This window comes from Balaenoptera acutorostrata, chromosome 17, assembly GCF_949987535.1.
Source record: "Balaenoptera acutorostrata chromosome 17, mBalAcu1.1, whole genome shotgun sequence".
NCBI classification, from domain to species: domain Eukaryota; kingdom Metazoa; phylum Chordata; class Mammalia; order Artiodactyla; family Balaenopteridae; genus Balaenoptera; species Balaenoptera acutorostrata.
The window spans coordinates 18,727,247-18,740,309 of NC_080080.1; the positions used below are offsets into that span (position 1 = coordinate 18,727,247).

At 39.2% G+C, this 13,063-nt stretch overlaps 1 protein-coding gene across 3 annotated transcripts in view; it reads left to right on the top strand.

The window, feature by feature from the left end:
• The window catches only part of SNTB1 (syntrophin beta 1), a 248,408-nt gene extending 236,111 nt beyond the window's left edge, over nucleotides 1-12,297 (top strand). For 2 of the 3 annotated variants that reach the window (XM_057532284.1, XM_057532283.1), the window contains exons 7-8: nucleotides 5,934-6,124; nucleotides 9,022-12,297. In XM_057532284.1, coding sequence (XP_057388267.1) covers nucleotides 5,934-6,124; nucleotides 9,022-9,114 — 284 coding nt within the window. In that variant the 3' untranslated portion in view covers nucleotides 9,115-12,297. Of the gene's footprint in view, nucleotides 1-5,203; nucleotides 5,395-5,933; nucleotides 6,125-9,021 lie in introns of those variants that run through there. The other variant, XM_057532285.1, reaches the window with a different exon arrangement.
• The last annotated feature ends 766 nt before the right edge of the window (nucleotides 12,298-13,063 follow it).

Here is a 13,063-nt window from a genome sequence, read left to right on the forward strand (position 1 = left end):
CTAAGATCAGGAACAAGACAAGGATATCCATTCTCACCACTTTTATTCAACATAGCTTTGGAAGTCCTAGCCACAGCAATCAGAGAAGAAAAAGAAATAAAAGGAATACAAATTGGAAAAGAAGAAGTAAAACTGTCACTGTTTGCAGATGACATGATACTATACATAGAGAATCCTAAAGATGCCACCAGAAAACTACTAGAGCTAATGAATGAATTTGGAAAAGTTGCAGGATACAAGATTAATGCACAGAAATCTCTTGCATTCCTATACACTAGCAAAGAAAGATCAGAAAGAGAAATTAAGGAAACACTCCCATTTACCATTGCAACAAAAAGAATAAAATACCTAGGAATAAACCTACCTAGGGAGACAAAAGACTTGTACTCAGAAAACTATAAGATATTAATGAAAGAAATCAAAGACAACACAAACAGATGGACAGATATACCATGTTCTTGGACTGGAAGAATCAACATTGTGAAAATGACTGTACTACCCAAAGCAATCTACAGATTCAGTGCAACCCCTATCAAACTACCAATGGCATTTTTCACAGAACTAGAACAAAAAATTTCACAGTCTGTATGGAAACACAAAAGACCCTGAATAGCCAAAGCAATCTTGAGAAAGAAAAATGGAGCTGGAGGAATCAGACTCCCTGACTTCAGACTCTACTACAAAGCTACAGTAATCAAGACAGTATGGTACTGGCACAAAAACAGAAATATATATCAGTGGAACAGGATAGAAAGCCAAGAGATAAACCCACACACCTATGGTCACCTAATGTATGACAAAGAAGTCAAGAATATGCAATGGAGAAAAGACAGCCACTTCAACAAGTGGTGCTGGGACAGCTGGACAGCTACATGTAAAAGAATGAAATTAGAACACTCCCTAACACCATACACAAAAATGAACTTGAAATGGTTTAAAGACCTAAATGTAAGTCCAGACACTATAAAACTCTTAGAGGAAAATATAGGCAGAACACTCTTTGACATAAATCGCAGCAAGATCTTTTTTGATCCACCTCCTAGAGTAATGAAAATAAAAACAAAAACAAACAAATGAGACCTAATTAAACTTAAAAGCTTTTGCACAGCAAAGGAAACTATAACAAGATGAGACGACAACCCTCAGAATGGGAGAAAATATTTGCAAATGAAGCAACTGACAAGGGATTAATCTCCAATATATACAAACAGCTCATGCAACTCAATATAAAAAAAACAAAGAACCCAATCAAAAAATGGGTGGCAGACCTAAATAGACTTTTCTCCAAAGAAGACATACAGATGGCCAAGAGGCACATGAAAAGATGCTCAACATCACTAATTATTAGAGAAATGCAAATCAAAACTACAATGAGGTATCACCTCACACCAGTCAGAATGGCCATCATCAAAAAATCTACAAACAGTAAATGCTGGAGAGGGTGTGGAGAAAAGGGAACCCTCTTGCACTGTTGGTAGGAATGCAAATTGATACAGCCACTATGGAGAACAGTATGGAGGTTCCTTAAAAAACTAATAATAGAACTACCACATGACCCAGCAATCCCATTCCTGGGCATATACCCTGAGAAAACTGTAATTCCAAAAGATACATGCACCCCAATGTTCATAGCAGCACTATTCACAATAGCCAGGACATAGACGCAACCTAAATGTCCATCAACAGAGGAATGGATAAAGAAGATGTGGTACATATATACAATGGAATATTACTCAGCCATAAAAGGGAACGAAATTGTGCCATTTACAGAGACATGGATGGACCTAGAAACTGTCATACAGAGTGAAGTAAGTCAGAAAGAGAAAAACAAATATCGTATATTAATGCATGTATGTGGAATTTAGAAAAATGGTTCAGATGAACCTATTTGCAAAGCAGAAATAGAGACACAGACATAGAGAACAAACGTATGGACACCAAGTTTGGGGGTGGGATGGATTGGGAAATTGCGATTGACGTATGTACACCAGTGTGTATGAAATAGATGGCTGGTGAGGGCCTACTGTATAGCACAGGGCAGGGAGAAAGACGGTACAATCTGTTTGAAGGACGTATATTAAGTTAACCTTAAAAATGCACTCCAATATACATTAGATGCAGAGAAATACTGTTTGAGTCCACTTACACGAGGTATGTAGAATAGCCAAATTCATAGAGTCAGAAAGTACATCGGTAGATGCCCGGGGCTGGGAGGTGGGCGGGGGAGGGGGAATGGGGAGTTAGTGTTTAATGGGGACAGAGTTTCCGTTTCGGAAGGTGAAAAATTTGGGAGATGGATGATGGTGAGAGTTGCACAACAATGTGAATGTACTTAGTGCCACTGAACTGGTTAAATAGTTAAATATGGTTAAAATAGTATAAGGTTAAATATGGTTAAAATAGTATGTTTTATAATAGGTAACTTTTATCACAATAAAAAAAATTCTTTTAAAAAGAATTAATTAAGTGGAATATTAATCCTTTCTCCATCTCTGCTCTGAAGCAGAACTATTCCTCTATCCTCAACGAATATCTGTCTCTTGAGGTGCCTGAAGTAGGTGTTTCACCCACGGAGGGATGCCATATAAAAACAAGACATTTTGTGTTTACTTTAGGTTAAAATAAATTAAGTTGGCCTTAAAAAAAAAAAAAAGACCTCTTAGGTACAGTGTTTCCAAACTTTCGTCACACTGAAAACAACAATAACAAAAAGAAAGTTTTTTAGTTGTACCCTCAGAAGCCTCCGATTGCTGATGCTCATCCCTAGAGAGAGTGACACAGCAGTTCTGGGGCGGGGCCTGGGAATTTGCATCTAGGATGATACCAGGCGGTGCTGAGGCTGCTGGTCCGTGGACCACTCTGTGTGCAGTACTGCACTAGGGTGCAACTTCCTCCAGCGCCCAGGAGGATCCTAAAAGATGGGACCCACGTCAACATGTGGTAGGGCTTCTCCACATTTCCTTTACTGGTGTGAACATGAAAAACCAGATGTTTTGTAGAATTTCTGCTGCAGCATCTCTGAGATAATCACTGCCTTTTAAAAGTTATCCTGAAACGAGTTAGTACCCCCCAATACTTTCCAGCATTGTTGAACATGTCTCTCGGAGCGTCACTGAAGTTTTTATTTTTGACGCCTACTCTGTATGGCACGAAAAACTAGAGTTTCAAACCTGAGAGTTGGAAAAGGCTCAAGTCACCTGAAAACTAAATTTAATGAAGTTATACGTGTAATTGCAGAGAAGTCCAGACTCCTTGCGACAACTTCTGGGGTGTTCTAGAAAAGAATGAAGATGGCCAAGGGGGTTTGGTTTAGTTTACATTCCACAAATTTCATAAAATCCTTCTCTCAGTAAGCTGAACTCTGCTTTGACAGGAAAACAATGAGGCTGTTGATGGACCAGCCAAAGGAGAATAACAAAGAATTGTGTGGACTGAGCTAGCTGGGTGGTGGGAGAGAAGCAATTATGGAAATGGCCAGAGGTGAAGCCCAGTTTCAAATGGAAAGATGCCTGCAGAGAGTTGGGGGAAGGGGCTTATGTTTTAATCAGAGCTTCAATTAACGTGATAATGGGTTCAATCTATCCTGTGTAGATTAAGAACGTCTTCAGATAACTGATTACATTATATAAAGGCCACGAATACCACTTTAGGTCAATTAAAATTAAAAGTAACCACAGTCAATTAAGTCAAACCATCCAGTGGCACAGCTTTCAAATTCAAACATAGAGGAAAGGGGAAAAAACATGTTTAGAGCTCAGGGGCCCACATATTCTGCAGATGTTAGAAGTGAAAAGTTTCAAAAACGAGGATTCGAGATGGGAAGTCGTAACTACATCTGTGCCGTGTCTATGTTATGTTTTGGTCATCCTTGAACTGGACGTGTGGCAGAGGTCTAGGGCCCTTCTGAGAGGATAACTTAAGACTTGCCAAGGGGTTCCTCCCAGGACTCATAGACCTATTAGAGAATGCACCTTTGGAAAATATCAACCCTTTGTTACAAGTTGAAAGATGGCTGCTGTCAGTCGAAGAAAGGGGTATATGTTTTAACCAATTCAAAGCCACCTCATTCTGTGAGCAGATAGACACTCTGTTTCTTCCCCCAAACTCTGAGGGGCTCCCCCCACCCCAGTTATTACTCTGAGAGCCTCTTTGCCAAGATCCCTCCCCACATGCCTCCGTATCCTGAGCACCAGAGTGTGAGAAGGCTGTACAAGACAGATTGGAAGGAAAGAACTTGAATTTTGAAATCTAAACCACTGGGTTGTGACATGTTCACCTCTGAGCTTTGCTTTTATCACCTATAATATTAAGCTAAGGTCCTGCTTCCAAAGTGTGCTGAGGTGAAATTCAGTTTGGTTTATAAACCTGAGCTGAGCTAAAGGTGGTAGAGAGTAATCAATACTGCCTATGTCCTCGTATCCCCAAAGAGCTTTCAGATGTATATGAAGGCCAGAGCCAATTGACTTGCCAGGGCCTGTTAAATGTGGTGTTTTGTGAGGCAAAAAAATCTAATCTGATACTTTTGCTTTTTTTTTTTTTGGCCAAGCGCAGCTTGCGAGATCTTACTTCCCTGACCAGGGATCGAACCGGGGGCCGGCAGTGAAAGTTCCAAGTCCTAACCACTGGACCGCCAGGGAATTCCCTCCAGAACATTTTTTTTTTTAAATTTTATAGCTGCTTTATTTATTTATTTATTTATTTATTTATTTATTTATTTATTTATGGCTGTGCTGGGTCTTCGGTTCGTGCGAGGGCTTTCTCTAGTTGCGGCAAGTGGGGGCCACTCTTCATCGTGGTGCGGGGACCGCTCTTCATCGCGGTGCGCGGGCCTTTCACTATCGCGGCCCCTCCCGTTGCGGAGCACAGGCTCCAGACGCGCAGGCTCAGTAGTTGTGGCTCACGGGCCCAGCTGCTCCGTGGCATGTGGGATCTTCCCAGACCAGGGCTCGAACCCGTGTCCCCTGCATTAGCAGGCAGATTCTCAACCACTGCGCCACCAGGGAAGCCCCCTCCAGAACTTTTTGATTAAGGGTTTTAAACACTCACAAGTCTTCCTAATGGGAACTTGGAATCAGGTGGCAGTCCCCCTGTTCAGCTCATAACCTGAGAGCACTGGTCTCTTTTCCTAAACGCAAGGCGGACCACAGATAAATGCTGGCACCTAACCTGATCAAAAGGTTTTACTTTTGTTCCACTGGATCAGCGGGCACCTTGTGGACACCAGCTGAGGTTCCTGAATACCACACTGGACAGAGGGAGGAAACAGCATCCTTCACCGAAGGTGCCACGTCTGACACCGATCTGCAACAGCAGCTTTTCCAGGACCCAAGACGATCAGATCATCAGGGAAACGCAAAAAGCACTTCTTTCTGTTTATAACATGAGCTTTATTCAACTTTTTTAAAATTAAAAATCAGGTTATTTTTTCACTACTCACTCCCGACTTCTTACATGTGTTTCTGTTAACTTGGGTAATGTCACTGGGGGATTGCTTGCTTCTTTCACCAGGTGGTAGACATGGCATTGATCGATGGATAGATTGATTGATTGTGTGTGTGTTGACGATGATCAGAGGTAGCTTACTCTAAATCAAATGTCAGTTTTTTCCAGCTTGATACAAGGCCATTGGAACACCCGTCTCCCTACATACATGTTGTCAGATGGTCATATAAGGGCTAGAGCCCAGACAAAATTCAGTAAATCCCAGCAAAAGGAATTTCTTTCAGTTTATTTCCCTTAGTTTCACAGGGCAAGTTAAATTACAATATCACAATCAATCTAAGGAGAATATTTTCATGCATGATTATTAATTTTTAACCTTAGAAAGAAGTTGGTGGCTGGGCCCTGGGTTTGGGGAGACTAGAAGCTTAAGTGCCTGGGAAAATGGATAGACTTCCATTGTTCATACTTCTGTCTCCATCTGTCTCTCTCAGCTTGCACCTATAAAAACCAGGAGTGCCGGTTGACCATACATTATGAGAATGGATTTTCTATTACCACTGAACCACAGGAGGGTGTCTTTCCCAAGACAATCATACAGGCTCCTTATGAAAAGCTGAAAATGTCTTCAGATGATGGAATCAGGATGCTGTATTTAGATTTTGGAGGCAAAGATGGAGAGCTTGTAAGTGCACTTTTCTTTAGACAGTGTGGTTTCGTATATTTTGTCTTGCAATACACCCGTTATGGCCTGCAAACATAATGCTGCCTGTATTTATTTAGCATTTGACTATTTACAAAGTACTTATAGGTTCATGTCTTAATTGAACCTTGAAAAACCGTGAGGGGATCCAATTTTTTCACAGTTCTTTACTTTGGTCTCATTTTCCATGGGAATATTACAGAAATACTTGAATCAAAGGAAAGGATCCTTTACAAAGTCAGCATTAAATTCTTTTCAAAGAGGGTCCCACCAGCTTGAAGATATACCATTCATTGTTTAGAAGTATCAAGCATCTGATCTAACCTGGGCATTGTGCTAGGTGTCAGGGATGTAGGGATGTAAAACACCAGTCCTGGCAATCTGGGAGGTCTCAAAGGAGCAGAGAGCATGGAGAGCACAGATGGGGTGGGGTGGGAAGGGCCAGAGTGGAGGGGGCTGTGAGGAAACCCAGCAAAACTGGTCAACTCTACCTGAGTGGAGAGACGGCCAGACAAGGGCCCAGAAGTTTTGAGCTCATATCAAAAAGTGTCCAACAAAATCAGCAAGTTTGTCAGTTAACATAACATTTATTCTTCTCATATCATTGCAAATTGCCCATGTATTTAAAATCACGATTTCCTGTGATCGTTACTGCCTACCATAGTGAAAAAATATGTTACTCTAGTTCCACCGAAGGGTGAAAGTTGCACATTCTTCTACTTTCTAGCAAGTATAGTTCTCAAGAAGACATAGCATCTCATTTAAGCTGTGGAATGTAGAACTTCAAACAGGCCCTTGATTTGGAACAACTAGTCTCTGTCTAGGTCCTTCCTAGTCAACAAATATCTATTGACTCACACTTGATAACGGGGACAGGGGATATATAAAATGCAGAGATAAACCTCAGTTTTAAAGATCTAGTCATTTTAACTCAGCTACTAGCCTTGCACAATTCTCCCTCTCCCTACTCTCGTCTCTCTGAAGGAAAGGGCCAGGGCCACACTTGAAAGAGCATAGGAGCCTGAAATCTCCAAGTTTCAGCACCACTGTCCTAGATCATGCAATATTACTAGCCCCAGTGCAGTACCAGGTTTCTTCCTACGGGTGTCACAGGAGTCATGATGAAGTCAGTGCCCCGTGGCTGACAGGTGATCTGAACTCACTTTATGAGAACAATTTCCAGCCAGTCATTTTTCTAACCTTTAAAATGCATCCGCAGAATTTTATAGAATTTTGTTGTTTGTCTGTTCAATCAGTAAATTCAGCCTGAAGCACCAGTTTGGAAAGAAGAAAGTTTTGCTGAGGACGCTTCTGGTTCAGTTGCTGCTCTATCCATCACCCAGCTGCGCACTTTTTCCTAAGGGTGACTACTCCCTAGCAGCAGGGAAAAGAACAAGAAGCAGTCTCCTGTTTTATCCATGGCTTGAAAATTCAAGGCTATTTTTGCCCATGAGGAAAAAATCACTTATGTCTATATTTCAGCCTTTCTGCCTGTAATTACGACCTGACTTGAAAGATTTAGGAAGGACTGATTTTTTGCTGCCAATATATTAGGCTGATAAGCTCAAGTTCAGACACAGCTCCCCCAGGGTCTAGCTACGCAACCCCCAGAGGCAGGTGCCAGGGAGGAGGAAAGGAGCAGAGGTGAGTTGTACAAAATGCAATAAATTGAGGGTCAGGAGACCCTTGCTCTCTTTCTGAGTGTGGAACTAACTCACCAGTTGTCTTGCGCAAGTCCTTTTATTTCTTTGGATCTAAGTCTTTATCCATAAAATACAGTGACTGAAGTAGATGATAATCTTTAAGGTTACTTCTGAAAGTTGCATTCTGTGTTCGTGAAATAGAATATGGTGATTAAGCCCAGACTCTGGCATCAGATAGACCTGCGTTTGAGTCCATGCTTTCTCTTTACTGCAAGATCTATGATCTCAGAAAGTTTTATAACTTCTCCACATCTTAGTTTCCCATATAAAACATAGAGATAGTAACGATAGCTACCTCATAGGGATTTTGTGAAAATTAAATAAGATAGTATATAGAAAATATTTAACACAGCACCTGGTTCATGCTAAGTACAACTTAACTTTGCTGGGTGTTATTTTATGATCAGGTTGTTATTTCCCTGCAGTGTCATCATCAGAACAGAACTGGGGACAGTGGATGAGAATTGGGAGCAACATGCTCAATGCTCCTGAATTAGGTCAGGTGATAAAAATTCAGCCTATTAGGCTCTGACCACGTGCCAGCCCAGTAGGAACACACGGAGAAAGAGAAAACTTTAGAGGGGGTCTTAACAGACAAGTGATGTACGTGATTACAACAGTCCAAGAGTGTAGGACAGTGAGGACACAGCTGCTTCAAAACCTGGGTTCTGCATTTTATGGTTTATAAGGAATTTTCACATACAGTATCTCATTTTAATACTCTACCCGCTGTGAGTTAGATAGGCCTGGGAAAAATTTTCAGTGACTTGTCCAAGATTATGTACACATCTAAAAAGTGTTAGAACCAGGACTCAAACCTATGATGTGAAATTTAGTACTGCTTCATACTGTACCTAATCCAACATAAATAATATCACTATCGTGATACCCAAAATAAATGGTTTAGACAGTCAAGAAGGGCAACACTGACATTTATGCTATGGGTATGTATGAATTTCACAGAACTTATTTTGGAAAAAAAGATATATGAGATGTAAGGAATAAGTTCAAAGAGTTATTTTTTTAATCTCACTGGGGGGCAAGGATTTAAAAACACAATTGCTCCAGTTAACACTTGCAAGCAGGAAGTGCACAGATCTGTTTGATGTGTAAATCACTATTTTGTATCAAGCGTTGGTTTAAAATCTTTCATGTTCTCTTCTTTTTGAATTTCAGCAACTGGACCTTCATTCCTGCCCCAAGCCGATTGTTTTCATCATTCATTCCTTCCTGTCAGCTAAGATTACAAGGCTGGGGTTGGTGGCCTGAACAGAGGCGTGAATTGCCTTTGAGAAAAGTGTCCTTTCAGACACCATTTGCAGTGATGCACCAGATGTCGCATGCCACTGTCAGCTTTAGATCCCAAGAGTCCTGTGTAATAGTCCCAGACTCTTGTCAATTTCAGCAACTATAAAGGGTACCTTCAGAAAAATTCCACAAGGACTATCAGAATAAAACTGTCTTTTTAGAACAGTAAAAGGGTAAAGAGGTGAGGCTGATTGGAAATACACAGCATAGATTTTAAATAATGACAGTCAAGGACATGAACATTAGAACAGCATGTGCAGATCTTAATCATACCAGTTTCTAGGCAACTGGTTCACCCAGGTAAGCAAGGGCTGTATAGATGAGAAATGGACATTTTTCACCTCTCCCCTCCCCACCCCAGTAATAAGGACCCCTTGTTTTATTGTGCTTTATTTCCTATTTCTAATTGAGTTGACTTTCGCTGGTAAGGAAAGAAAAGTACTTCAAATGGAAACCCACCTTTTATTTAAGTGTGAAACAGCTGTTACTTTTTCTTAATGAATTATCTTTCAATGATGTAGAATGATTCTGAAGTGTTCTTATTAGCTTATGATGAGTGGGAATTAAATAAAGCATCAGATACTGATCTGAGCTGTAAGCTGGTGGATTCTGAGCCAAAGTAGACTGCTTAAATTGCAAAGCTTTGCTGAAGAGTGGTGTGCATGAAAGATGATTAATTCTGGGACTACACTCATACCCAAGGTCTGCTATCTTAGAGCCATGACTTATAGCTTTATTTATAAAAGCAAATTATGGATTTTTTTTAAAAGATTGCCATATATATATATATATAAAATAATTCATGCGGGGTTAACTAATTTTCCCCATTTTGTGGTTTTCAGTGGAAGTACTGAGCAATTTATTGGCCCTTGTTTCTGCCTGTGCTTCTATGCGTGCATTTTCAAGCAAGTAATAGAGCAGCCTTATATGATTCTGGTTAATGCTGGGTTTTACATAGAGAGCCGATGTTATAATCAAACCCATCAATAGCATCCACAGCTCTTTTGGAATTCCAGGGAAATAATATAATGACCTGATATTTTTCTACAAGAATATTTTCAGACATCGTATAGCATATTACTGATTTAACACTTTTGCTTTTATCTTTCAAAACAAATTCACTGAAAACACACCTATTATTTGATTTTAAAGTCACTTTCCTCAAATCTTGAAAATTAGCTCTAGAATTTCTGTACTTGTAACCGTTCTCTCCCCTATAGTTTTACATAGACAAATGTTCCAGGTAGGTTTGTGTGTTATTTTTCAGAACCGTACTTTAGCAAATACCTATGCAAAGAGCTTTAAAAAGTAAAACTGTTTTAAAAGAATGTGATTTTGTTCACGCAGATACATGTGTTTCTTGAGTTTTACTTTAGATCAGCATTTTATTTTAGATCAGTGTTTCCCCAAAGTAATACAAGTAACATGTAATACAAGTTCCAAGGGGCATTGATTGACTGGTGTTTTGTCGGGGGGGGGAATTAAAGGGGTTGGTCATCAAAAATGTTTGTTCAATACTGAGTTAAAAAATGTTAAACAGATTTCATGATTGCAGGCCTCCTCAAAGACTTTATTGCACATTGCGATTCTGCAAGGGGGGGTATCCTGTGTGCCATTACTAACACTTACCTACAGAACTCCTCTCTAAAGGAGCATCTTGTGAAGCTAGTGTTAAAACACACACACACACAAAACAAAACAAAACAAAAAAAAAACATTTTGGAAAACACAGCTTTAGGACACTGATTTTGTTTTGTTTTGTTTTGTTTCCTATTTTAAAATGCTAAAGAGTGAAGTCCCAGCCTGAATATTGTAGGAAAGCTTTGACGAATCGTAAATTGTAACGTACTCTTTCATTATATATTTTCAAAATCACTGGAATGTTGTTATACGAGAGAATTATACTTGTGTATTGTAAATAACACATTAAAATACATATATTAATGCCAATAGCTTAATTCAACAATGTGTAATCTAAGGTGCTCAGTACTACATGAAGTGTGAGTTAATTACTCATAATTTAGTTGCAGAGATCCTATTATATATTTATAGACAAAATGATCATAATTACAAATATTATTTCTTCATCACTTGAGTTTTGGACTGATTAATATCTGGATGCGGGTCAACAGAAACTACATTCTCTGTGTTTATAAAAGTTTAATTTAAATATTTATATTTTAGAAAAATATATTTGAATAAAATTAATGCATTTTCTGAATTAAAATGTGTTATTAGCAAGAAATAGAAAATTTTACTAAGAGAATTGTGTATATAAATCATTTTTCTTCCTCAGAGTTAAACTGTATCATATCAGAGTGGCTATGATGAATCAATTTAAATACTCATTTTTTTCTCATTCTGAATTCAACAGGTTATAGCTTTACACTGCAGATTTAATCTTGTTGATGTGTGTTATGAATGTTGTGAATAACACAAACTCATACATCTGGATCGTGCGTGGGTACGGTTAGCAAATCAACTGAGTGATTTTGGGGGGTTTGTTTTTGTCCAGTTCCCTCTGTGCTCAATCTGTTTCTTATTTGAATTGATGAATTATTAAACTCACGATGTCTGTCCTTTTAGGGGCAAACCAACACCAGTGAATGATGTCTTAATCTATATTTTGTGGGAAGCTGCCCATTTGTTAGATGTGATTAGGTGAGCCCTTTGGTGTGGTGACATATCTTTAAACCATCCCATTGGAATTTAAAGAAAGCCAACAGGAAGATTGATATCAATTTTTTTTTTCTGACTTGAATTACGTAGGAGGAACAAAACTATAAACCTATTTAAAAAAACACTCGGGCAGAGACATTTAATTAATTCTATCAATTGATGCATTAAAATGCTGAAAAATGCATGTTTCTTTATCCAAATGCTTGTTGACCCTGCTTGGTTGAAGTCAGAAGGAGGTCTTAATGGGCAGAAGGATTCTTCTAAAATTAATGAGCAGGGCCTTTTTGGCCCCTGTTACAAATACTGGATACTCTGTCTTGAGGGGACTGGAGTAGACTGGGGTAAGGGAGTAATTTTTGAATGTACCATTTTAAAAAAAAAGTTTTAAAAAATGTGCCTATGTTTATAGCACTATGGATATCATGTAAAATTGATATATGAATTAAATAAATATTCATCTCTGAATATGGTGGGCTGGCTGGTGGTTTCCTAATAGCCACAGAGGGATATGGGAGTGTAAAGACATCCTGTTAGTCTCTTCCTCCAAGACTGGCCTTGAAAGGTGCTAGTGGATGGAGGTGGGGGGATGATGCCACTAGCAATTTTTTTGTGTGTTTTTGTGTGTATAGTTCCAGGATGGGTCTTCCCCTGGGGCTTAGGGCTTTCAACTCTCATTTTAACTAAATTTTCATGGGATTTTACCTGTACACCAAGCTCCAAATACTCAAATTCTCTGTAGAACTTGGTTCGTGTCTAAGTTACTTGTAATAAATGTAACAGGCTGGGGTTGAGAAGTCTTTTACTATTTGAAAATTTAGTAGTATTGAGATTTAGAACTGTAGAATCTGTTTTGAAGAGACATTAGAGGTCATCAAGCACATTATTGCTCAAAGTTTACCTATAATTTTAGCAATACTACCTTAGTATTGATATTTTAGGATATGGAATTTGCTAGTAATATAGCAACATGGTGTATACATATAAAAACGAATGTACACCAATTATAATTTTTGGAAAAATCTGTACCACCACCACATACACTATAATCCAAGTACTACGTTTTGAGAAACATTGACCTTGTAGCATATGCCACTAAATTCAGGAATCTTTTCCTGAACATCCCTTGCACTTGTTCATTCCACCTGAAGTTGAAAATTTTCAGCTATGGGGAGGGGGCTGCTTATCTCCTGAGGCCGGCCATCCCCTTGCCGGATGTCTAGAGTTGTTAGAA